The sequence below is a fragment of the Eptesicus fuscus genome, chromosome 9 (genome assembly GCF_027574615.1).
Source record: "Eptesicus fuscus isolate TK198812 chromosome 9, DD_ASM_mEF_20220401, whole genome shotgun sequence".
NCBI classification, from domain to species: Eukaryota; Metazoa; Chordata; class Mammalia; order Chiroptera; family Vespertilionidae; genus Eptesicus; species Eptesicus fuscus.
The window spans coordinates 81,979,809-82,007,689 of NC_072481.1; the positions used below are offsets into that span (position 1 = coordinate 81,979,809).

Below are 27,881 nucleotides of genomic sequence, written 5' to 3' on the forward strand. Positions count from 1 at the left end.
AGTTCGCACAATGGACCAGTAACTGAGATAGGTTCGGCAGGCTTTGAGGACGTTCACTGAACTGAGCACTAGTTTCAGATATCCTTTTATTGTACCAGTGGGTCGCATTCAACAGACTTGCCCCGCGTTTTAAATTTCCAGATTGAGGCTTTCTCATTTCTATGGTGCACTAATCCGGAAATAAAAGCGCTGAATGTTTAGCCTCTAAGTGTATTGACTATGTACAGGTCCTTCCGTTGGCCCTGTTAATAATTCCTTAAAATGCATCCACGCGCCATACTCTGGGGGACTTCGAACGGGGAGGGTAAAATCGAGGGCAGCCTGGTGATGCAGGGACTTTTCACCCAAGTCTGAAGGGCACCAGCGTGGTAAATTTCTCGGTGGGGACACCAGTGTAATAAATATGCAAACCATGCCGCACAGGCTCACTCCAGTTCCAGGAGCGCCCGCAGCCCCGCCCCACCTCCCTGGGTTGCCTTACTCAGCGGGGCGGGGCTCGCCTCCCGCGCGGAAACGGAGACCAGCCCCGCCCCCCGCCCCGCCCCGCCCGCCCCAGGCGCGCGCCCGGAGCCCCGCCCGCCCGGCTGAAAGGGCCACCGGCGCTGCGGCACCGCGTCCCGCCTGCGGATTCGGGCCGGAGCCGCCCGTGACCGGCGCCGCGCGCGGACGCCATGCGCGCGCGCCCGGGCCAGTGACAGCCTCCGGGATGGACGGTGGCTCCGTCTCGGGAGAGGGGCCGAAGCGCCCGCCGGACCGCCGGCGGTTTCTGCTCTTCTTACTTGCCGGTCGCTGCGGAAGCCCGGGCGGCGTTCCGGCGCGCCGCTGCCTGTCCGCGCTCGCGGAAGGTCTGGAGGCGCTGGGCCCCGGCGCCCCCGGGGCCCGCGTCGCGTCACGGGCCTCGGCGCTGTTCCTCCTGGTGCAGGTGCCCGTCCCGCGCCTGGCCGCCGCCGCCCCGCGCCGGCCGCTGGGAGACCGGGAGCGCTCGCGCCTGGGGCCCGCGGCTCCCCCAGCCGGGCGCTGCTGCGCGTGGAGGTGCCAGCCCGGCCTCGTCCCAGGCGTCGCCTGTGCCGCAGGCCCCCTCCACCAGTGCCATGGCCGAGTGCCCGCCCTCGCTTCCACCCGGAGAGGTAGGGTCAGGCGGTCGGAGGAGAGGGGGCTCGCCCGGTGCGGCCGGGACCGTGGGGCGGGGAGGAGCTTTGGCTTTGACCTCCCGGGGAGAAGGCCAGGAGACCCAGAGGTCGGGTCACTTGAGGTCACCAGGCTCCTAGGGCGTGGGGAGGAAGTACTGTCTGGCCCCGCCCTCCTGGTCCTCGGTATCCAGGACTTGGCCGGCTAAGAAGACCTGAATTACTCGGAATGCCTGCCCAAGGGTTTGGGCGCAAAATTGAAATGGGATGCGGGGAGGTGGTGCGTGCGGGGGCAGTGAGTTTGTGCACGCCCCGGTGCAGAGCTACCACGTGGGCGCTAGCGTACAGGTTGCTGTTTTGCCAGCACCTCTGATGAAGGGTGTGCGGAAGGCTTGCACGTTTGAGAAGCGGAGCTCTGGGAAATGAAGGGACTGTTTTACAATTTAAGTTTACACTCTAATGGGTTCCTTGTTTCCTTCAGTTAAGCACTAGCTCCTATTCTGTGCCTGGTACTTTCCTAGATACTTGGGATCGATCAGTCAACAAAACGCCTTCTTTCTGTTAACGTAAAAAAAACAACATTGAAACCTGTAAGGAATTTTTGTGAGTTTATTTGAGCCACACTGTTGACATATGCTAGGAAGCAGAACCTCAACGAATTGAGATAATGCTCCAGAGAATGGCGGGCTACATCTGTATTCATACATTGCAATCAAAGGAAAAGGACATAGGTGGGTTACATGAAATCCATTGGTGATAGACTAGAGAGGCGGGAGAAAGCAAAGCGGGGAAACCCCTAGGATTGGGTAAAAAGTAAAATGATAGACACATACTCAGGTGGGTGCAGGAACAATTAATATGATAACAATGAAGGAATTTGTGGTATCTGTCCTGGAGTCCAGGCATATTAGGTTGTGCCTCAAGGGGTCCAGAAAACGGGAAGTTACAAGTTACCCAGACATTTCAAGGGTATGTTTTATAGATGCAAAAAGACAGATAGGCTCAGTTAAGATAAAGGCTGACCTTGTCAGTGAAGATACCAGCCTAGGACTCAACTACCCACCATAACTGCTTTTAGTTAAAGTTTAATTTCAGACCATCCTTTGTGGTTACTTTAGGTCACTTGAGTCTGCAAGACCGCCATGCAGGCCTTTCCTGAGCTTGTCAGGTTAGCATGTGGCCCCTTTCGTCCACACTTCTTGGAGCTTAATTCTAGCAGAGGAGATGATACACACATATGTTTAAATAGATATAGATATAATTTTTGTATACATATACAACTTACATATGCACATATGATATTTATATGTACATAATGGATAAATACTATAGGAAAAATAGAGGTGGTAAGGGTTAGGAAGTGAGATGGGCCTCCAGTTACGAATTTAATAGCATCATCAGAATAGGTTTCATTGAGAAGGTGGCTAAATACTTGAAGGGGATGAGAGCAGTCACTGCCCTACCTGAGATTAAGGCAATCTAAACAGGTTCAATTTACTAGGTAGCAAATTGTTGATTAAAATGTCATCATTTTGGGTAATGTTAATTAGCACACTTGGCCAAAATATCACTTTGGGAGACTATACTTTTCCATCAGTAACCACTCTGGTAGCTCCCACACCCACCTCCCCCAATAGAAACACCCAGTAAATGTTGGCTGCATCTAAAATTTAAGAATACCTTTGGCTGGGGAAGAAACTGATTGGTAGAGCAACAAAGTGAACCAAGCTTGACCTACAGAGGTTGGCGAATGAGTAATGAATGAACTCTGTCAGTGTCCTGCAGTGATTTTGAGTTAGAGATGGCTTTGAACTTTATTTCTGTACTTTGCCTTTTGGTGCTCTTTTTTGACAAGCTGGAAACTTGTGATTTATTTTCCTCTAAAAACTCAAGATTATGGGGCAAAGGAGAGAGTGTTCTTTCTCATCTGTTTTCTGACGAGCAAGGTAGTAATGTTGTTTTAGTCTCAGATTATGTCATTCTTCACAGTGTGGATGGATTCATAAATACTGTGGGGAAACACAGCCAACACGGTTAAGGAATCGTGTATGCCCATTGCCCATGAGTAAATGAGAGTTTTGTTCCTTTGTCTTCAGCCTAATGGTTTGTTTGGTGCCAAAGGTTCTAAGTAGGGCTACTTAGACTTAAGGATATTACAGGTAGGAAATTTGTACTTGGTTCCCTCCTCTGGTCAAAGGTAACTTTGGGCTTCTTTTGTGTGTTTTTTAATATCCTTTTGATATACTGAAGGTCCCCCAAAGGAGAATTTCATAATACACTTTAACATAGCTCAGTTTACTTGCTTCCTGGTTATAAGTAGGAATTTATAGTTCTTGGGCCCTGTTTTGTTGTCACAATAAAAGAGGAAAAGTGAGTCAGAGGTGTTCTGGATGTCTGAGTATTGCTGTTACCCTTTGACAGAAAGCAAACTGGCATTCACCTTCTGTCAGCAGGGGTCGGACGGCCAACTGGGAAGTGGCCAGACCTTTTCTCCACTTCTCAGATGACAATATTTTTTTGAAATAAGCTTGCAATTGAAATAAATTCCAATACTTTTTTGGAAAAAAAAATTGGCAGTATCTAAGTTGGAATCGGCTCTTGCTTAGAAAATAGTAATGATGCTTTGTTTTATTGCGGGGGGGGGCATATTATTTTGTTATTAGAAACAAGGAAATGGGGAGTAGACTAATCCCGTCACTCTTCATAAGCCAGCTTCTAGACTCCAATGTTTTCAAGCTCCCTAACCCATTACAGTCCTGAACAGTTCTATGATGGATGGGGTGGCCTGTAGAGAGCCCCTTGAGAGGTGCATTCATTCATTCATTCATTCACCCACCCAATGTTTTTAGAGCTAGGTCTGTTTTGTGTCAGCAGATATTCAGGTTCTCTTCTCATGAGACCACTTTTTGTCCCAGGACTGGAGATAAAGAATGAAAAAAGAGATACTCATTTATGTGAAAAAGGAAGACCATAGGCAAAGAGCAACACTTGCTCCTGTGATTTTTGTGAGCATATAATCAGATGTGCCTCCTTTAGCAAGGTATCTGTCACCTAATATTTGGTGACAACCTTATTATTTTTGCCATTGTTACTCTGTCTTCTGAGCAGGCTCCCAAGCCCTGTCCCCACATGTGGTGGACACTCAGCTGCGTGCATAGACATCGTGACTCTGCCCCCTAATCATAAGTGGCTGGGCCCAGCAGGGCTTCTCAGAGGTCAAAAGACTGGCTGAGCCCACTAACTGGCAGTGTGACTTTGGGCAAGTGTCTCAACCTCCCAGAGTCTTACATTTCTTGTATGGAAAATGAGGTCACAATAGACCTATATCCCCCATAGGATTGAGCTGAGGATCAAGTGAGTTACTGCATGAACAGCACATTTAGCACATTGTGGGGCACATGGTAAGTGCCTTCAGATATTAACTGTTCGTGTTACTACTGACCCATGTGACTGCAAGTTACTTGAGTGCCTATTGTATACCAAGCACTGTCCTTAGTGCTGCAGGTACATAGTGAACAAAACCAGGCACACCCTGACCTTGCAGAGCTTAGATCTAGGAGGAGATGGCAAACAATAAACAAGTAAATATAATACCCAGTAGGGAGCAGTGCAATGAAGAGCATTAAAGCAGGGTGGGGTCTATGATACAGATGATTAAGAAAAGGGGTGACGTCGAGCTGTTCACTGAATGTTTTGGGTTCTCCTTCCCATCTTTGTGACTTGATTTGGCCAATGAAATACGAATAGAAGGGGTAGGTGTCATTTCTGAGTGGACCTGCAGAGTCACGGTGTGATTCTCCGCCTCCCTTTAAAAATAGAAAAAAGGGAACAAAAAAGAGGTACTTGTTTATGTAAAAAGGGAAGACGATAGGTTAAGAAGAGAAAGGAGTTGATCTCAAATTTTCCTTCTAGACAGTCTCACGATCCAGATCTTAGAAATCATACAATTGAATTTTTGTTTTTAATAATGTTGTTGGCCTGCAGTATGGCAGGCCCTCTGCTAGATGCTAACAATACAAAAATGACTAAGATTGGCTGCTCTGGGGGTTGTGGACTAACAGATGATACAGATACGGAAGCAGTAAAGCAAGTGCTGTGATAGAGCCATCTGTACTGAGCTGAGAACACAGATAAGGGAGCAGTAAAGGCTGCTCCCTGACCTGGGTGGGGTTGGCAGAGAGAACTATACACTGTACAGTCATAACCAGAACATAATGAAGACTTAGGAAATTGTCAAATTAAATGAAGGGGGGTAAAGAAGGTGCTTAAAATTTACCCGTTGAGAAAGGGGAGCAAACCAAGCTTCAGGATGGGATACCAAAGTATGAAGGAAAGTTCAGGAAACAGAATAGCTTAGGTGGCTAGAAGAAAGCTGAAAAGGTAAGTGGGGGCCAAATTGGCACAGGCTTTGTGTGCTTTGCTAAGGACTTTATAGTATAGGCTGGCTAGTGATTCTTTGAATCTAAGGGCCCCTTTTAACCATTAAACACAGATAGACAATTGTTGCATTTTATATTTTGTCAGTCTGCAAACTCTGTGCTACAGAGTGATTATTGGATCTCTTGATCTTACTTGATGCTGACTAGGACCACAGCAATCATACTCATTCCAAGTCTCCAGTAAGTTGGGAACCACTGTTCTAGGCTTACAGAGAAGAATCAGACCCGTGGGGTCCTGTCCATGTCATCTTTTTGCTTACTTTGCAGTTTCTGTTAGAGTGTGTAAGGCTGAGAATAGGAGTTGATTAGCTGAAGTATCTTTCTGGTCATTTAGGAGATCTACTGAGAAAACTTTGAACTTTGAGTTAGTAGATGACTGTTCTCTCTTCTACCACTCTTCTACAACACCTGGCATCATTGAAAAGTAAGAACAAATATGTAGCAAGAATCACATATCTGTGTTTATTACATTTAATGAAGGATTTTTGTTTTATGTTGTCCATCTGTGTGTTTTTTTTTTCCTTTGCTATCAAAATGTCTTTTTTAGTATGATTATAATAGTAAGGAGCTATTACGTAAATGTCCTTTTTGGCAAAATTATAAATTGACACTGCAGTTGTTCCATTAAAAAACAAAACAAAACTATTATTGTGGTTCATGAAATACAAAAGCCAGGAAGCCATTACTATGCCACCTCCTTCAAATGAGCACCTTGAAATAAGTATACAAAACGGGTTGGATCTGTGGTTAGGTGCACAGAAATTCGTAAAAATGGTAATATACAAATTGTTAGAATTCATCTCTCCAAAAACGGGCTTTTGCAAAGACATCACAGGGAAAGAAAATGACAGATCAATGTCTCTTGTAAATAAGGATTAAAAAAAATATATACTAGCAGACCAAATCTGGCAATACATAGCAGGAGTATACACCATGACCAGATGGGATTTTGTCCCAAGAATACCAAGTTCATTTTGTATCTGAAAATCAATTTATGTAATGCACCTTATTAACCAAATAAAGGAGAGAAACCACATGACCATTTCAAAAGACAAAGAAAAGGAATTTGAAAAAAATTTAGCACCCCTTCATGATTTAAAAAGAAGAAGACCACTTGACAAATTAGGACTAGGAGGGAACTGCCTCACCTGATAAAGGGCATCTGTGAAAAACCCATGGCTAGCATACTTAATGGGGAAAGACAGAATGCTTTCCCTCTAAGGTCAGGAGCAAGGATGTCTGCTCTCATCATTCCATTTAACATTGTACTAGAATTTCTAACCAGGGCAGTTAGGCAAGAAAATGTAAAAGCATTCAGATTGTAAAGGAAGAAGTAAATCACAGGTGACGACCTTGTACGTAGAAAACTAAGGAATTCACTAAAAAACGATTGGAGCTAATAAGTTCAGCAAGATACAAGATCAATATATTTTTAAAATACACAAAAATCAGTTTTATTTCTATACACTAGCAAGGAACAATCTGAAAAATCTAAAAAAGAATTCCCTTTATAGTAGCATCAAAAAGAATAAAACACTTAGTGCTAAATTTAACAAAAGAACATAAAATTTGTACTCTGAAACCTATATAACATTATTAAAGAAATTAAAGTCATAAATAAATAGAAAAACATTCCATGTGCCGTGGATTGGAAGACTTTAATATTGTTAAGATGTCAGTACTCCCCCAAAATTTATCTACAGATTTAACACAATTTCTATCAAAGTTCCAGGTGCCTTCTTTGCAGAAATTGAAAAACTGACCCTAAAATTCATATGGAAATGCAAGGGACTCAGAATAGCCAAAAGCAGTCTTGAAAAAGAACAGAGTTAGAGGATTCACTTCCTGATGTTGAAACTTACTACACAGTAATCAAGAAAATGTGGTACTGGCATAAGAACAGACATACTAGTATAGATCAGTGGGATAGAATGGAAGACCCAGAGATAAGCCCTCACAGTATAGTCCATTGTTTTTTGTTTTTTTTTACCAGAGTCACAGGACAATTTAAGGGAGAAAATAGTGCTGGGACAACTGGACACCCACATCGTTCAAAAGAATGAAGTTGAACTCCCATCTCACAACATATACAGATATTAACTCAAATGGATCAAAGACCTAAATGTAAGAGCTAAAATTATAAAATAATTAGAAGGAAACGTAGATGTAAATCTTTGTGTACTTGAATTAACTAATAGTTTCTTAGATATGACACCAAAAGCACAAGGAACAAAAAGAAAAATAAATAAATTGGGCTTCATTAACATAAAACTTTGGTGCTTTAAAAAGCACTACAAAGAAAGTGAAAGACAACTCACAGAATGGGAGAGAATATATGAAATCATATGTATAATACGGAACATGTATCTAAAATATATAAAGAACTCTTACAACTCAGCAATAAAAAAGATAACCCAATTTTTTTAATAGGCAAAGGGTCTGAATAGAAATTTCTCCAAAGAAAACATACAAATGTCCAATAAGCACATTGAAGTATGCTCAACATCATTAGCCATTAGGGAAATGCAAATCAAAACTACAATGAGATACCACTTTACACCCGCTAAGATGACTATAATAAAAAAAAGATAATATCAAGTGTTGAGGATGTGTAGAAATTGGAACCCTCATACATGGCTGTTGGGAATGTGAAAAGCTGCAGCCACTTTGGAAAACAGTCTGGCATAACCTCAGAAGGTTTAACAAAGTTACTGTATGGTGTAGCAGCTCCACTCCTAAATATGTACCCAAGAGAACTGAAAACATGTTTACACAAAAACTTACATACCAGTGTTCATAGCAGCAGCATTCATAATAGCCAAGAAGAAACAACTCAAGTGTCCTTCAACTAATGAATAGGTTAAATAAAATTGGTATATTTATACAATGGAATAGTGTTTGACAATAAAAAGAAACATAGTACTGACACGTACTACAAGGTGAATGAACTTTGAAAACACCATGCTAGGTGAAAGAAACCAGTATAGAATACCACATATCTTATGATTCTGTTCATATGCAGTATCCAGAGTAGGCAAATCCACGGAGACAGAAAGTAAATCAGCGTTTGCCTGGGAGTGGGGGTGTTGGGAGTTTGGGTATAGGCTTCTTTGGGGGATGATGACAGTGTTTTAAAGTTGATTGTGGAGATGCTTGCACAACTCTATCTATATATATAAAAGCCTAAGTGACCGTTATGACCGAACAATCGGTTGACCAGTCACTATGACGCACACTGACCACCAGGGGGCAGATGCTCAATGCAGGAGCTGCCCCCTGGTGGTCAGTACGCTCCCACAGTCAACCTCCTGCAGCGTGCCAACCTCCACGGTCACTCCCCCAAGCCGGCTGGCCCAGATGGGGACTGGGCGAGATGGCCCGATTGGCCCCAATCGCAGGCCAGGCTGAGGGACCCCTCCCATGCACGAATTCGTGCACTAGGTCTCTATTATATAATAAAAACAATCAAATTGTATACTTGAAATGGGTGAGTTGTATAGTAATATGTGAATTATAGCTCAATAAAGCTCTCATGAAAAAAACAAACAGGCTTTTGAGGTATGACTGATTTTTTTCATGTTACTGAGTTGCTTTTGTTTACCATTAAGTCTGTTTTGAACTTTATTGTCCTTTCTGTTCTAGAGCTAAGCCTCTCTGCTGGGTGCCTACAGTTGAAGCACAAACGCGGAGATTTCACCTCCTCTGGGAGTAGGAAGCTCTACTTTGACACCCATGCCTTAGTGTGTTTACTCGAAGAAAATGGTAATCCTCTTTCCTTGGTCACTCAGTGCCATAGAAGAACGCAGTAAATTATGACTTCTCTTATGGTTTCATCTAATTTCTCTTATTTCTCTTTGACTTTTAAATCTACAAGTAATCTTTTGGTCAGTCTCCATTTCTTAAGTCCTCATTTTCTGTTGAAGGACATTTTTGCTTCATCAGCACAATAGAAATTTTCTCACACAGTCTGTCCAAGTGAAGCATATTCTCTTAACATCACTCCGGAAGGACAGCGATAAAGATAAAAAGTTAGACACACAAAAAAAAAAAAAAATAAAAAAATAAAAAAAAAAAAAAAAAGTTAGACACAAGTCAGCAACACTCAGGAGTGGTTCTTATGATGACTATCTGAAGCACAAAAGTGATGTTTTATTACTGCATCTTGTGTGCTTTTACAATTTTTATGAAATTAAAATGTTGCTGAGCAGTAGTTATTGATATCAACACATTGTGTTCTTTTTAAAAAATATTCCATCTAACATTTTGCCTTACTGCTCTTGCGTTCATTAATGTAAAAGATTGCTCTGAATTTTGTTGAAAGTGCACTTAATATATAGATAACATTCTTATATTTAATCTTATCAAGACAAATACACCAATACTGTGACACATATATTCTCAAAATCAGAAACTCATATATCATAGGTTCTGCCTTGGAAATATATGTGCTTTCACTTTATTGTATAGTTATTTACCCAGTGTGCATGATTGAATGTGAAAAGCTGCTCTCTGTACATGTACTACACATGCCCAGGTCAAGGTGATGGAATGAATTGTGTTCCTATGGGCAGTTAGAAGCTCTGATGGCATGGGCATAATAAGAATTCCAAAGAACCTTTTTAAAAAATATATGTTTTTAAGTGATTTTAGAGAGAGTTGGAAACATCTATGAGAGAGAAACATTGATCAGCTGCTTCCTGCATGCCCCCTACCAGGGATCAAGCCCACAACCCGGGCATGTGCCCTGAACCCATGACCTCTTGGTGCGTGGGCTCAACCACTGAGCCACACCAGCTGGGCTCCAAAGAACCTTTTACTTTTTTTTCTCTATTTTTTTTTTCCAAAGAGCCTTTTAAATATTAAATGAAATAATGTACTTAAGTGTACTCTGGAAAAAATGTCAAATGCTGTATAGTAATTTTGGCAACCATTTTCTTCTCAAACTTGAAATAATAGGCCGTTTTCACCGAAAACTTCTTTCATTGGCCAAAAAGAAAAGTGGAAGTGAGAAGTGGACCATCTAAAATTATCTTGATGAATAGCAGTCTTCCTAGTTTTTTCTTACTCTATTTTTTTGGGCAGGGGGCTTTGTGTTTGTATTCAAAGTAACCAATTGTGAAAAGAGATATTGGAGACAATGGGGACATTTCAGTATCCACTAGGTATTTGATGGCATTAAGGGAGCACCGTGATTTTGTTACGTGGAACAATGCAAGGTAACTGCAGTGGACTCTAGATGGCCACCAATCCTTCCTCCCAACGAGAGGTGGGATTTATTGCCCCTCTCCCTCTTTCAGAATTTGTTTACTTAGACAGAAATTGCATATGTTAAAGATAGGATGTTTTGGTATATGTACTTTCTGCTTTTCTTGGTTTTAAACCTTGGCCCGTGAATATTTTCATATTTCAAGACCAGCGATGGGAAGACCCCACTGAAGTGTGTGTAGGGTATGACCATGCTGAGATCAGTGATGGATGTGTAAGTTGTCTGGGTTAGGGTGAGGCAAGGAAGAACCCTTCAAGGAATATTCCCGCCTTTATCCTTTTTTCTTCAGTTATGTCTCCCGATTAATAAAACTTGCTTTGTCTATAATCTCACTAACCCTGATGTGACTAGTTCTCTCATTCCTACAAAGAATAATTTGTATCTGATAACTCAGCAGGTTTCCAGGCTTCTGCTTTTCCTTATTCCCTTTCACCTTCCACAGGTGCTTGTTAAATTCTAAGGCTTTGGAGTTTATTTGCTCTTTATTATCAACGAAAGTATTTTCCAGTCTCTATTTTTATTTTCTTCATAATTGCCAGATCTCATTATGTTTAGCTCTGAACTTTTCTTAAAGTTTTAAAAATTGCAAAAGACATGTTTATTTTCAAAAATTAGGAAGACAGAAAAGAAACATGAAAAACTATTCCGAATCCCAATTTAACACTTTGGTGGGTCGACCTTTTGGGTTATTTTTCCAGATGTGCATGATCTACACATTGAAAGCTAAAGGATTTTGAATGAAGTAAAGGGAGTTGATCTTTTCTTAAATTGTTTTTTAGAACTTTATTGATTTTAGAGTGGAAGGAAGAGAGAGAAACACCTATTGGTTGCCTCCTGCACATGCCCCAACCAGTAACCTGGGTATGTGCCCTGACTGGGAATCGAACTTGCCACCTTTTAGTGTATGGGGTGATGCTCTGAGCCACACCAGCTAGGACCCTCATGTTTGAAGGTCTTTTTTGTCGCCTTTAAGTCTGTGCCTTGTTTTGTGTTGTTTAATATATTTTTATTTTATTTTAAGTGCTTTTTATTTTTTTCCCCATCAACATTCTTTTTAAAAATTATTCTGTATTGTTTAAAGTATTACATATGTCCCCCTTTATCCCCCATTGACTTCCTTCAGCCTGCCCCCTGACACCCCACTCCAGGCCTTCAGCTCCCTATTGTCCATGTCCATGGGTTATGCATATATGCATACAAGGTCTTTGGTTGATTACCTCCCACCCACCCACCCTCCCCACCTTCCCTCTGAGATTCCACACTCTGTTCCATGCTTCCCTGTCTCTGTATCCACTCTGTTCATCAGTATATTTTGTTACTTAGATTCCACATATGAGTGCAATCACGTGATACTTGTCTTTTTCTGAACTGACTTATTTCACTTAGCATGATACTGTCCCTCCATGCTGTTGCAAATGATAAGAGTTCTTTCTCTTTTACAGCAGCATAGTATTCCATGGTATAGATGTACCACAGTTTTTAATCCACTCATCTGCTGATGGGCACTTAGGCTATTTCCAAATCTTAGCTATTATAAATTGTGCTCCTGTGAACATAGGAGTACATATATTCTTTCTGATAGGTGTTTCTCATTTCTTGGGATATATTCCTAGAAGTGGGATTACTGGGTCAAGTGGGAATTGCATTTTTAATTTTTTGAGGAAACTCCATACTGTTTTCCACAGTGGCTGCACAAGTCTGCATTCCCACCAGCAGTGCACGAGGGTTCCTTTTTCTCTGCGTCCTCGCCAGCACTTGTCATTTGTTGATGGTAGCCATTCTGACAGATGTGAGGTGGTACCTCATTGTCATTTTTATTTGCATATCTCTGATGATCAGTGACTTTGAGCATTTTTTCATATGTCTCTTGACCATCTGTATGTTCTCTTTGGAGAAGTGTCTATTTAGGTCCTTTGCCCATTGTTTAATTGGATTAAAAATAAATAAATACATTTTTTTACTTATTTCAGAGAGGAAGGGAGAAGGACAGAGAAATAGAAACATCAGTGATGAGAATCATTGATCAGCTGCCTCCTGCACACCCCCTCCTGGGCATTGAGCACTCAACCCTGGCATGTGCCCTGACTGGGAACCAAACTGTGACATCTTGGTTCATAGGTCAGTGCTCAACCACTGAGGCACATACCACCTGGGCTGTGCCTTGTTTTTTTTTATTATGGTCTCATGCTTAATCTCATCCATATTATATCAGCTATAACTTTATTCAAACAAATGTGCCATTAATTAATTATAAGAATCAACAGAGCCCTAGCCAACTTGGCTCAGTGGAGAGAGAGTGTCACCCTGCAGACCAAAGGGTCCCAGGTTCGATTCCTGACAAGGGCACGTTACCTTGGTTGCAGGAGGCAACCAATCGATGTGTTTCTTTCACATCGATATTTCTGCCTTTTTCTCTCTCTTTTCCACTCTATCTAAAATCAATGGGAAAAATATCCTCGGGTGAGGATTAACAAAAAGAGAATCAATAGATTCTTCTGAAATTCTTATAGATGGACATATTTAATAGAAAGAATTACTTTCCAGGGGCTTGGTTTTAAACATTTTATTAGCATTTCCAATGTGAAATATAAATTACTATCTAAAGTTATTAAAAACAGTAATACTACTGAGTTGAATCTTTATATAATTCAATTCAGCATCATTTCTTGAGTATCAAAGTATATATATATTTTCCAGTATGGGCCCCTATCACTAGTGACTGAAGAGAACTGTGGAGGAAAAACGAAAGAATTTATTTTAACATTATCTTTGAACATTTAATTAGCAGCAAAATTATAATTTCCATAGTCAATAATTTGATTTATGCTAGATATAAAACAAATGAGCTTTTCTATGTAAGTAAATTATTTTTGCTAAATATATACATTTTAAAATCAAGGAAGTCACATACATTGAAGAAAATAAAAATTATCTAGAATTTTCGTTAAATCACAAAAGTGATACATTGTATCTATAATATTGAGTCTTGCTTTTTTTCATTTGACCTTGCATGACAGGCATCCCCTATGTTGTTGGACATTTTCTGAAAACATGATTTTTGACAGTGCGGAAGGGCGTTAGAGAGCAGTTAGCCCAACTGCTCATTTCACATGAGGAAACACTCAGATGTGTCATACTTGTCCAGATGACAGACACATAATAGCCTGTGACTGTAGTCTCCTCATCCGCCTGCCTCATCCGCTTTCCACCTACTTCTCGAATTCAGACATTTGCTCCATGTATAACTTCGTGTTGTCTCCCTTTCTACGAAGGCTTTCCTTTGACAACTAGAGTCTCCTGAGTGTGATTGTCTTTGTGTGTTTGCTTAGGGTTTACTACTCAACAAGCAGAAATCATTGTATCTGCATTGGTGAAGATCACGGATGCCAACATGGATATCATCTACAAAGACATGGTCACCAAGATGCAACAGGTTAGCTTTGTCAGGGCACTTTTGCAAATTTGAAATCTAAAGGGAAGATGTCACTTATAATACATATTTTTGGATAATGTCCTATTAAAAAGCATGTAGTTAATTTTTATCATAGTTGAGAGGCTAATTATTGCAGTGGCATAAAAAGTATTTACTCAAAGCTATTTAGTAAACTTTTGTAGAATCAAATCATTATGCTAGAAATTCACTATGCTTGAAAAGTCTCTGCTTGAAACTGTTTCAGTTCTCCATCCTATATAATAAAAGCCTAGTATGTTAAATGTCCAGTCGTCCGGTCTTCCGTTCAACCAATCAAAGCATAATATGCTAATGATATGCTAAGGTTGCTCAACCACTCGCTATGATGTGCACTGACCACCAGGGGGCAGACGCTCCGACCGGTAGGTTAGCTTGCTGCTGGGGTCCGGCCGATCGGGACTGAGCGAGACAGTCTGGACATGCCCTGGAGCCCTCCCGCAGTCCCTCTCTGGCTGGCCAACCTCCTGCGTCCCTCCCCAGCCCTGATCGTGCACCGGTGGTGTCCCTTGGCCTGGCCTGTGCCCTCTCACAATCCAGGACCCTCAGGGGATGTTGAAGTGCCGGTTTCGGCCTGACAGCGGAATGACCGGTTGCTATGACGCGCACTGACCACCAGGGGGCAGACACTCAATGCAAAAGCTGCCCCCTGGTGGTCAGTGTGCTCCTACAAGGGGAGCATTGCTCAGCCAGAAGCCAGGCTCACGTGGGGAGTGGGCCTAAGCCGTCAGTTGGACATCCCCCGATGCCTCTTGGACTGCAAGAGGGCACAGGCCAACCTGAGGGACCTCCCCCTGAGTGCATGAATTCCGTGCACTGGGCCGCTAGTACTTTAATAAATGGAGGTGTGGCCAAAATTATAGCAGTGTGTTTTTGAGCCAGTGGTCCTCAGACTGCCACCCTTTTAACTGTAATCCACTTGGTGATGATACTGGACTTGAGTTTTTATTCTTTTCCTTTTCTCATTTTGGAAGAGAGAAACTTCTTATCTTGTGTCCATATTCGTCTAGTTTCTCATTAAGATGATACCAGGTAGAAACCATAGGAGGTGGACTTCCTAGACTACATTAGGTTATATGTTTTGTTTTCCTTTTCCTAGGAGATCACTCTTCAGCAAATAATGTCTCAGATTTCTAACGTGAAAAAGGATATGATTATTTTGGAGAAGAGTGAATTTTCAGCCCTCAGAGCAGAAAATGAGGTAAACCTAAACAGCCACTTATCTTTATAAAATGCTTCATATTCAGACATTGAGATATAACGTACATAAACGGAAGTGCACAAGTCAGAGTACATCTTGATGCATCGCCACAAAGTGTGCAGTAGCAGTCAGAGTAGAACATTACCAGCACTCCAGAGGTGGCCACTGTCTTGGATTCTGTCACCGTTGACTAGCTTTGCCCATTCTAGGACTTGAACTGATGGGATCTTCAGTGTGCCTTGCAGCAGTAGGTCATTATTTTTCATTGTCTGTGGTATCATATGAATATACTATTATGCATATTAGAATTATTTCCAGTGTTTGGTTATTATGAATAAATGCAGCTATAAAATAGCCCTTAGTTTCTTAAAAGTGTGACATGGGATCAGCGTTTAAATAAATGCTGTCTTTACATCTTCCTTGTGTTGTCAGTCCTATCGGAATCCCATAAAGGAAGCGCATTTATTACCAGTTTGTTAGTCTTAGTCTTGCAAGAAACGTTCTAGCAAAGATGCTTTCTTTTGCCAGAAAACGATAAAGTCTGAAACTCTCAGAATTATTCTTCAAGTCAGCTGTTTGAGGGCATTTAGTTAAAAAAAAAAAATTTTAAAGAGGTATTCAATAAAGCAAGGTCTCTGAAGGCAAATGTGTATGTTAAAAAAAAATTGCACCATCCTGGCATGACAAGTAATCACTTCTCCTATGGAGACTCTTCAGCTAAGGTTGTATTCTGAATGTAGCAACTTCGCATTGAATGAGGGAAGACCTTGTGCATAAGTACCTGTTCTAATATTAGTTTATTACTAAGTTTTCTTTTTCTTCTAACCTAAACATATCGTTGATTTGTTTCTTTTTAATGTGTTTTTAGAAAATAAAACTTGAACTACATCAGTTAAAACAACAAATAATGGTAAGATCCTCATTCCTTTTTGCTTGCTTATAATTACCTAAGCTTAATAATAAATATAATGTTAGAAATACTTTATATGTTCTTAAAAACTTAATTCTATGTTAAATGTTTGTGTGATATGCCTCAAAGTTACACATTGAAAGATTTAGCTAAAAACACAGCCAATGAATAAATTACTGATGTGTGTAACCAGATTCATTAAGAAAATTGTGTTCTGGAAGGAATTAAGTCCTTTTTAAATAAGAAATTCTCTGAAGTAGCCAAGTGGAACCCTTATATTCTCTTTGAAGGGTTCTCACATGTCTTTAGAGAATTACATGTGATTTTAAAAGGATTAGCACTGTGCCAGTTTGATTTTTTTAAATGGCAAGAACATTGATGTGAAAGAAGAAAATATTTTGATGAGTGTCATAAAGAAGGCTGTATTTAAATAAGAATGTAATATTTTACTTCTATGAATCCATCTCTGCTTTCCAAAGTTGTCCAAGAAACAGCTTTAATCATAAATCCCACAGGATATTATCTTGGGAAGTTTGAGATAAAAAACAACAGTGACTCACTCTTAAACATAAAAGGGAATTATTTCTGTATATAACTGGAAAGTCCCAAGGCAGGGCTGACTCCAGATGTGGGTTGGCCAGAGTCTCCCCAATCACTGGTTCCCAGCTCTGGGAGCCCCTGGGCTGACCCCTTACCTAGAAGAGTGGAGGCAGCTTCCACAGGCTTCACACACTCGGTGGGTTTGAATTTCTTACTTTGGATTTTTTTCTTTCTTTGTTGTTTGCCCTCCTACTAGGATGAAGTGGTCAAGGTCCGAACAGACTCCAAATTAGACTTCAATCTAGAAAAGAGCAGAGTAAAAGAATTGGTATGTTCCCTTATTAAAAATAGAGTATGAATTGAATTCTTTGCTGGATGGAATGCTTGGTCAAGTCTAAGTTTATATACAGTTCACAAGTACTATTAAATATTTACCTATATATCATTATTAAGACACAGTTTTTTTCTTTATTTTAATTATATTTTGGATTAGGGCTTAAATTTGATGCTTTCATAAGTAACATTAAAATGAAAATGTTGCCCTGGCCGATGTGGCTTACTCAGTTGGTTGGAGCATCGTCCCACACACAGAAGAGGTGGTGATTTGACTCCTGGTCAGGGCACATACCTAGGTTGCAGGTTTGATCCCTGGTCAGGGAGCGTATGGGAGGCAACCAATCAATGTTTCTCTTTCTCTCTCTCTCTCTCTCTCTCTCTCTCTCTCTCTCTTTCTCTCTTCTTCTTCCTCTCTCTAAAAAACAAAACAACAACCACACACAAAATAAAACCTTTAAAATTAAAATATTGGTCAAATAAGTTTGAATCCTTTTTGTTTCAGAGATACTAAATTATGTATCGCTTAGATATTAATAAAGAAATTAAACTCAATCTTGACTTGATAGTAAATGATATTAAATTTTATACCATAATTCAAGATTTAAAGAATATTTCCCTCTTGTCTTTTTCTTAGAGAAATTGTAATGACTTTACTGTATTATTTTGAAATGCAAATTCTAAATGAGTAAGTTATGTTAAATTGAAACTTTTAATTAGGAAAGTTAGTGCTACACATTTGTTACCAGATAGATAAACTAAGAAAACTGGAAATACAGTTCTGTTGCCCTCGCTTTTTCAAAGATAATGCATATACATACGATATTTTTTCCCTCAGAGCTTTCACAGTAATCTTTTTTTAACTGAGGTGTAATTGACATGTATTAGTTTCAGGTGTACAACATAATGATTTGATATTTGTATATATTGCAAAATGATCAACACAGTAAGTCTAGTAAATATCCATCACCATATTACATAGTTAAGAAATTTTTTCTTGTTATAAGAACTTTTCAGATTTACTCTCATAGCAACTTTCTAATATACAGCACAGTATTATTAACTCCAGTTGCCATGTGGTATATTACATCCCCAGGACTCATCTTTTAACTGCACATTTGTACCTTTTGACTTCACCCATTTTGCTCACCCTCCATCCCTCACCTCTGGCCACCATTAATCTGTTCTCAGTATCTCTGAGCTCCCAAGGTTGTTTGTGTTTTTCAGATTCCACATGTGAGATTATACAGTATTTGTTTCTCTGTCTGACTTAGTTCACTTAGCATAATGCTCCCAAGGTTCATCCATGTTGTTGCAATGGCAATATTTTCTTCTTTTTTATGACAATATTTCATTTGAGATATATACTATATACCTCAAATTTTCTTTATCCATTCACCCATCAGTGGGCTCTTAGGTTGCTTCCATACCTTGGTATTGTAAATGCTGCTATGAACATGGGGGCAATAAGTTGTATATTTTAATCTTTATGTGTTGGGTTGCCTCTGATTTTTAACCCATCTATCTTCTTATTCAGTCTTTATTTGGATTTAATAACATTTGGAAGATAACTTTTTTATTCTTGGCATAATGAGAAAGGGCATATAAAGTATTTTTCACTAACATAGAATTGGATACACATGCAGAAACCAAGTACTCACAATTGTTCGTTGTATTCTCATTTTTCACAATTTGCTTCAACTAAAATATGTTACACTGATAAATGAAACTAACATTGAAACACAAACAAGTGTTTCACTATATTTTGGAACTGGATATGGATTCAATAGTTAAGCTAAACTTTGTTATATCAAATAATGATTCTGTTCCTGTTACCTGTCTTTCTAGTCTTAAAACGTTTTTCAACCATGACGATTAAATAACTTAGTAACACTAAAATATTTAGTGATCACTAGCATATGACTATATCTGGAAGAGGAGAAACTCTTGGCTATCTTTGTCTTATGGTTTGTGTACCTAACAAATTTCTTGAATTCACTTTGTTAAAAATTTTGTTTATTTGTTTATTTATTTTAGAGGGAGGGGAGAAACATAGATTTGTTGTTCCATTTATTTATGCCTACATTGATTGATTCTTGTAAATGCCCTTACTGGGGATCACACCCGCAACCTTGGCATATGGGGACAGTGCTCTAACCAACTGATCTACCCGGCCAGGGCTGAATTCACTTGATTTAAGAAGATGCCTGTTGTTAACCAAGCTGGGAAGAAATATACCTAGAAGATTGGGAAATATGGGATGTGAGCCTGGATTAAAGCCTGTGAGTTTATATGATTTACTGACCTAGCTGAGAAGTTGTTCTTGGTAATCCTAAACTTAGATTACTCTGAAGTGCAGGACAATAACGTAATATTATGCAGCTAGTATGTATTTAACATGCATTGATGAAGATGAGTTATTTGACCCTCTCATTCCCTTGTTTAATAAAGTTGTAATATTGTGCCAATAACATTAACTGGGGTGATATTTACAGCCAGTTTCAAATGTAGTATGGCAAGTAAACTGTTTTGGGATACAAAAAGATGGGACTTATTTTAAAAATCATGGCAATATCAAGATATGTAGGCTTTTCTTTTCTCTTGTGGCTGAATCAATATTGACTTACTGAAGGCCAGAATTTGAAGGTATGAAGAAAATCCAGTCCCCCCTGCCTTCTGGTGGTGATCAGATGCATAGCTCTCTCCTGGTCTGAAGCCCTGGCATTTAAAGACAGAGATGAGCATTCTTTGGTACTATGACTAGTCCTTAGTTTGGGGTTTGGGGGCTTTTTCTTCTTCATCTTCTTCTTCCTTCTTTTTCTTTTATTTATTTTTTTTATTTACAAGCAATGCTATTGTAGTCCCAGGGGCAATTTTTATTGGAATTATTCCCTACTTTTTCAACTCTCTCCTGTCAAAGCCAAAAAGCGTGTAACTCCGCATCCATCTAAATTGGTCCCCAGAGTGCCGGTGTGGGAGTGGGAGGGGCCTGGAGACACCACAGCTAAGAAATGAAAAGAGAAAAACAGAGAGAGAAAGGTGAAGGCTGACAAAAGGGAGTCCAGATACTGGAGTGATGAGTGAATATAAATAAGAAACCTCAAAAAATAGATCTAAAGGGAAGAAAGGGTCACGAAGGCTCCTTTCTGCTGGAGGCAGTTTCTAGTGTTATATATTCTTGGAAGTAGTGAGACCAGAGTATCTGAGACCCTAGTGGAGGAGGAGAGAGAAAGAAAGAAATCAGAATCTGACCTATGTGGTATGTTCGTTTCAGTATTCATTAAATGAAAGGAAGCTGCTGGAAATGAGGACAGAAATGGTGGCATTGGTAAGAAATGAGACCGACTTTTCTTGGTCATTTTATTCATCTCTGCTTCATCCTGTGCATGGTTACTGCTATTTGTAGTGATGTGTTATAGGAAACTATGTGCAGGTTTAGTATCATAGGATTTTTTAAATTGTGGTAAAATACACATAAACAGTACCATTTTTAAATATATATATTTTATTGATTTTTTACAGAGAGGAAGGGAGAGGGATAGAGAGTTAGAAACATCGATGAGAGAGAAACATCGATCCGCTGAGCTGCCTCCTGCACACTCTCTACTCGGTATGTGCCCGCAACCAAGGTACATGCCCTTGACCGGAATTGAACATGGGACCCTTGAGTCCGCAGGCCGACGCTCTATCCACTGAGCCAAACCGGTTAGGGCCATTTTAACCATTTTTAAGTGGATGTTATTAAGTATGTTCACATTATTATGCAACCATCACTACCATCCATATACAGAACTCTTTTCATCTTGAAAAACTGAAATTCTCCCCATTAAACAATAGCTGCCCCCCAGCCCCTGACTACCACTATCTACTTTCTGTCTGTGAATTTGACTAATGTAGGTACCTCATATAAGTGGGATTATACGGTATTTGTCCTTTTGTGACTGGCTTGTTTTCATTTAGCATAATGTCCTCTAGCTTCATCCTGTCCTTTTTACAGTTCAACAGTGATTAGGTGGATACACCACGTTTGATTATCCTGTCTCTGGACAGTGGGGTTGCTTCCTCTGGTGGCTGTTGTGAATGATGCTGCTGTGAACATGGGGATACAAATATCTGCTGGGTCCCTGTTTTCAATTTTTTTTTAGCGTATACCTGGAAGTGGAGTGTCGTAGGATTTTTTTGTACTTAACCAAATACTTGATTATCATAATAAAAGTTTAAATCTCAGTGATTTAAGAATAATAAGGAATGGATTTTTAAATTATATTTTTAATTTATGGCATGCGTTTACTTCTTTTCCATCCTATATTACTTGGGACCTCTGAAACCCACAAGAGACTTCCATGAGAGAATATTGGAATATTCCTCTGGAATACTTTTTGTTCATCCAGGCTCTTGTTTTTTTTATTTGTTACCTGAATTGTTATCCATAGGGCACTACTTACCTGCCCTAGAATTTTTAGTAAAGCATTTCTAGTGCTTTGATGCATTAGTGATGTGTGACAACCCCTTTATAACATCAGCCAAACTCACCATCCTTTGGGGGTAATTATGTATCTAGTTTGACTGTTATATTTGAGGGAAAAAAACACACAAATAGGCCTTCGGTATAGCCAAGCCTCATAATAATAAAACACTTGGTATTTGAACTATAAAAGAAGAAAACTTTTTAAAAAGTGAATAGAAACAGTGTCAAGGTAAGCACTGTTGCTTTTAAATTATCCAAGATTCTTTTCTTTTTTTTAAAAGATATTTTATTGATTTTTTACAGAGAGGAAGGGAGAGGGATAGTGAGTTAGAAACATCGATCAGCTGCCTCCTGCACACCCCAACTGGGGATGTGTCCGCAACCAAAGTACATGCCCTTGACCAGAATCGAACCTGGGACCTGTCAGTCCACAGGCCAATGCTCTATCCACTGAGCCAAACCAGTTAGGGCGTTTTTTAAAGCATTTTTGTATGCTTTTCATTAAGGAGAACTCAGAAGAGTGGAACATACTTATTGCCATTAAGAACAGACTGGCTTCATAATGTTAACATTACTTGCAGAGCAATTATAACGTACAAAAGCTTTTTTACGTAGATTATCACACTGGATTCTCTAAATAGCCTGTGTGGAGGCAGGACTAATGGTATTTTTTTTTTCTTCCTTTTTTTCAAACAGAAAGAAACAGGCCTAAGTATATTAAAGGCCCTGACCAACGCAACATAGCATGAGGATAGTAGAACTAAGACTAAAGCCCAAGTCTCCTTAATCTTACCCCAGGTCCCCTTGACTGCACCTTGGTGGGCAGGAACTCTCAGGACTGACAGCAGAGGGGACAGTATATCCCAAGTGGTATAATGCTGCGAATCTCTTTGTTTTAAAAGCATGCCCAGCAAGATCGGGCCGTCACCCAGACAGACAGGAAGATAGACACTGAGGTTGCTGGCCTCAAAACCATGCTCGAGTCACACAAGCTTGATAATATTAAATATTTAGCAGGTAAGCTGTTTTACATCTAGGTAATTGAAACAAGCTGAAAATAAAATAAATAAATTTTATAAAATAAGTTGGGTAGATAGCATTTCATTGATTCTAACATATTTTTTCATATTTTAATATCTCTGAATTTGGCAAACTTCTTATAATTTCCAATAGACAGTATCATATTACAATTGGCAATTTTTTCTTAGAAGTAAAAATGGAATCTTAAATCTGATAAGATATTATCATTGAATTACAGTTATTTAAAAATTTTTAAATGGAATTCAAGATGGAATATTGGACAGATAGAACGAAAAGCTTTTAAGTTGTGATCTTTCTGCTTCTATTGGTGACCTTCCTCATAAGGAGTTATTTGCAATTTTTGAGACAAAACAGGGAATAAAGCTTCATGTACAAAAAAATTAGCCATTATTTTAACTCAAATTTAGTATGTTGGGTTCATCAATATTTTAAAGCTACAATAGTATTAAGAAGTGACATTTTGCTCATAAAACTAAGTCTGTGTCCCTTCCAGTACATCTACATATGCTGTGACCACAGACGTTGTGATTCTAAACTCATATTGAAAGTTCTCTTGATTATTGGATACATTTGTACTTGGAAGAAGATGATTTCAAGGTGTGGGGTTTTTTTATGGGCAGGTGTCTCATGGAATGTGGCACATCAGTGAAGAAGTTTCTTAGTGTGTTTTTCCCCCTTGGTAGATAGGTGGATATGTTTTCTTAATAAAGAGATGTTCCCTCAAGTCACTATTAAAATAACTAATACTGTGCTTAACTGTTTTTTCTTACAGGGTCTGTATTTACATGCCTAACAGTAGCTCTGGGATTTTATCGCCTGTGGATATAATAAAGTGTATATTTAAAGAAATCTCTATTGTTTTGCCTTGAGAATACCAGATTGTTGTGCTCTCCTACCCCTCGTTTCAACTTTTAATGCCGATTTTTACTTAAAGCATATTACTTACTTTATGCAAATTATGAACCTATAACCAAGGCAAAGAAGTCAGGAATTTCATAATTTCTCCTTTACTTGTTTCTGTTTGGCTGACTTTATAATGCTGAGTGGCGGTGGACAAAACACGGAAGACTCCACTCAGCTGGATCGGTGAACTCGGCCTAACCTGTGGGACATAGCAACAGTAAATATTTGTGTAACTACCATTGTAAATCTTTTGTCACACAGAGGACTTGGGGTTTCCATTTAAAAGGCACGTTGGCTTTACTGAGTGCTGAAGAATCACTGAAAGTAAACCCAGAGTACCTTATCCGCTTCACCTGCCCTGACCTTAGCATCAGCATCCCTAATGAAACAGCTGTACTTTACATCCAAGTGAGGGGTTTTTTCTTTCAGTTTCCATTGTCTCAGTAACTTACTGTTATGGGTATTTTTATGTGCCTTCTGACTAGAAACTCTTGTGAGGTGTTGTAATTGTAATGGGGACTCTTGTACTTGTGGTTTCTCTCCCTCCCTCTCTCCCTGGGCCCTTCTTCCCCTCCCTCCTGATGGGAGAGCTGTGGTCATACTCCACTTGTGCCTGCCTGGAAAACTTGCTGATTCTCAGCGTGGGCGTCTCCTTCAGTGTGTGGGATGGGGTCTGCTTCCTTCTCGCCTTCTGCCTTTTATACAAAGGGAGGCGGTCTGTGGCAGCATCTGGATACTTAGAGAGTGTATGCACTTTTAGGAATAACTCCTTACAAGCTCAGATCATAGGCTTTCAAAATTAGAAAACTGTCATGCCAGATATCATCTGAACTTAGGTTGATTTCTTTGGTTATTAAAAATATTCTCGTATCTACCTTACCTCTGTATTTAAAATAAATAAATTCCTAGATAAAATGGGTTATTTTGAGAAAGCACCTTCCCAAAGGCATCTTCTTGGAATGACTGGCAGGGAGGAGAAAATGAGCATTTTAGAACAGATGACATTGGTAGGACCTCTGCTGACCTCCACAGGCAGACGTACATAACCTGGTACAGTGGAGAAACCACGATGAGACCACCTGACCAAACGGGTAGAATGAATACCCACTGTCACTGTTCCAACCGCACGTAAAAAAAAGTCACCTGTTGTCCTGTGGATGGCATTTCTAAACTTCGGAAAGTGTAAGCCATTGCCTTTTTTAAAAAACATCTGTGTAGCACAAAGATTCTGAATTCCAAATTAGTCAGAAAATCAATCAAGTACTTTTGCATTTCAAAGTGAATAATAACTTAATCTTTTCAGCTAGATTTAAAACGATCTTAACTGCTCCGTAAAATATTTTATCAATATATTCCCTTTCAGAGAAGGATCCCCAGAAAATGGTGCACATTTAGCAATTACCTTAAGTAGTAAAGACTCAAGGAAATGACATCCCATTAAGACCACATTTGCAGCTACTTCATAACTTTGGTTCGTAGAGCTTAGAGAAAAGGCTTGGAGTACGGACACTCCTCCAAAATAAAGAGCACCCAAGGGAGAAAGTATTGTATGTAATGATGTTTCAAAGCAAACATTAACTTGTACAGGTTACAAACAGTGAAGTGGCCTTATATTCTGATAAAATACTTTTAAGGTAACATTCAGTGGGGTGACATTCTTTCACCTGCTAAAAGTAGTCCAGATCAGCGGTCGCCAACCTTTCGGACCTCATGGACCACCAGCGATCTGCGGACCACCGGTTGGCGACTGCTGGTCCAAATGACATTCCTACTGCTGATAGTGGGCTGCATCAGCCCGTCACTTAATTTGGACCGTTGATTTTGCTGTAGGGTCTTATGCATTACAGAGCAGCCTCTTACCCCTCCGCCTTGGGAACAATGAATTCTCCTTTTGATGGAGGGATTGTGTGCTGATGTGGAGGTTCAGAGGGTGCGGGATGATGTTCCCTTTATTTAGTCAAGTGTATTCTACCTGAAAAGCATATGAGCCAAACATACAGGTGTCCCTGTCCCACTGCTGGCCCAGATATTCAGAAGAGTGGAAGCATGCCACGACGGGACACCATGCGACAACTTCCTGGGCCCGCTTGGCTTGGCAGGATTCAGATCACTTGAGGAAATGAAGCATTCGCACTCAGAAGGGGGCAGATGCCTGGCAAGGCTTCAGAAAATCTGTGTCTAGCCCTCGGGAAATTAACCACAGGTAGATCCTGAAGCATACCTCTCAAGCACAGGTGCCTAAGGTACAGATGCCTGAAGCAGAACATCACAGATGGAAACTGTTTCCTTGTATTAATTGCTCCATTCCTAAGGGCTCCTCTGCATTCCTACTGTCTCCTCTCCCTTTGTCTTTTTGAAAGAGCTAAACTCCACTTCCTCTTCTTACCTGCCCCATTAATAAGCAAAACCTGTTTGTGTGTGTGCAGTTCTTACAGGAAACACGAATTTTTGGTTTTCTAGCTTAATATCTGACAAAACTGAATCTGAATGTATTCATTTTTTCCCTTAAGTATGCCAAGTGCCTCAGTTGAGAAGTCACAAATTCAAGAAGAAAGGCTTGATGACGGAAAACCACACATCCTGATGGAATTTGTCTCTGAACACATTAAAAACCAGAACCCTGAGCCACTGTAAACATGATCCTGACTGGACTTTCTTGGGCTCAGCTCTGCTTTCCCTTCGCAGCCCCACTCAGTGACATGGTCCCACTGGGTTCTGGTCTCCAGCCTCACCGCTTGTTAGTTAACTGTGTCAGCATCATCAGGCATTCCTCTCCCCTCACCCTAGTGTTTCTCTTCCCCTACCCTAATGTGCTATGTTCTGAACAGATAAACAGATGGCACTAGAGAACTCAGAAAACTGACTTATACATTGACCAAATTTGTTGTGATTTTTCTGACACTACAGGAAAAACATGTTAATCAGAAATAATATATATAAAATGTTTGAGAATGTTTAGCCTTTTATTGGAATTTATTTGGAAAATACCCTTCTACAGATTTACGCTTATTATGTTCCTCTGATTATAACCCAAATAATTTCTTAGCCCTTTCATTACTTATGCAAATATTCAGTTATCCTTTATGATATATTAGAGTGGGTATAACATTTTTATCATCTAAAATAAAATATTTAATTCTCTCTGTGTGACTAACACACTTTTCTATTTGTTCAAATTGAATCTGAACACTAGAATTTCGCCTACACTGTATTTCAATTGTTATTCCCTCCCATTGTATATAACACTGAAGTATTATAAGAAAACCTAGTACCTAAAAATTTGAATTTGCATAAAACAAATTTGAAAGTAAATATTTGATTTACAAAATAACTTTATTTTTCAAAATTCTTTTAGCATGTTCGTGGAAAATATTTGACTTGTTTGAGGGGAAGTGGGGTATATACACAAGTTTTTAAAAACAGCTGAGGATTCAGGTTGCAAATGATAGAACCTAAATTGAGCCAGCTTGAGCAAAAAGGCAATGCTTTTTTGACTTACGTGATCAAAGTTCAGGAAGAAAAAATCCAAAACGCCATCACTTCTCCATACCTCTTACCGCTCCCTTTTCTCCAAGCAGGCCCAGTTCTCAGTCCAACTTCAAGTATGGAGAGCCGGACACAGCCAGCAGGTGCCCTGCAACCTCACGGTTAGAGTTCCACTTTGAAAAAGCCTGGAAGAAGTATCCAAAGCAAACTAGCAGCCAGCACAGGGGTCCCTAGACGGATCCGTTCCTTGCAGGCTTCTTCCCTGAGGACCTGTGAGCAAATGTCCCCACCCTAGAGAGTCAGCTCTTCAGTCAGCCTGCCCTGGCTGATGTTTGGAGTAATAAACGTCTACTCTGGAGGAACACCTTGGCAAGGCAGATAAATGGCAAATAGCCAGGAAATTAATTTTAAATACATTTCATTTTCTCTAAACCAGAACTCTTCTACCAAAATTAGAGTCAAATAAACTAAGTAGATTTGAGGGTGAGCTGTTAAGTTTCTCAAAGGCCCTAAATGATTTGCAAACTCAGTCTGTGTTTAAAATGGTGTGCCGTGGATATTTTAGAAGATCATCCACATTTCTCACCTGGATCCCACTCAGAGCTGTGGTGTTCGGACCAACTCAAAAACGTTTCCTTTGCCTTGAGGCTTTGGTTTCCAAATAAAATGTCTAGAAGCTGCATTCTCTCTGGAATCAA

The 27,881-nt window shown here is 39.9% G+C and overlaps 1 protein-coding gene across 8 annotated transcripts; it reads left to right on the forward strand.

Moving 5' to 3' along the window:
* Window positions 1–557: 557 nt before the first annotated feature.
* Window positions 558–26,985, forward strand: MCUR1 (mitochondrial calcium uniporter regulator 1). 8 transcript variants are annotated; one of them, XR_008557102.1, is made up of 10 exons: window positions 558–1,127; window positions 9,209–9,328; window positions 14,162–14,265; window positions 15,401–15,502; window positions 16,371–16,412; window positions 17,209–17,280; window positions 20,560–20,613; window positions 22,656–22,770; window positions 23,288–23,391; window positions 23,567–23,616. XR_008557102.1 is itself a non-coding variant. In XM_008146138.3 (9 exons), the coding sequence occupies exons 1-9, from the start codon at window positions 707–709 to the stop codon at window positions 23,620–23,622; spliced, it is 1,086 nt and encodes a 361-aa protein (XP_008144360.2). In that variant the 5' UTR covers window positions 559–706; the 3' UTR covers window positions 23,623–24,967. The 8 variants fall into 8 exon arrangements, 6 of the variants coding, with proteins under 6 accessions (XP_054577428.1, XP_054577425.1, XP_054577427.1 ...); XR_008557101.1 differs by lacking the exon at window positions 23,288–23,391 and adding an exon at window positions 26,208–26,985 and having other exon boundaries at window positions 559–1,127; window positions 23,567–23,914; XM_008146138.3 differs by lacking the exon at window positions 23,288–23,391 and having other exon boundaries at window positions 559–1,127; window positions 23,567–24,967.
* Window positions 26,986–27,881: the final 896 nt, after the last annotated feature.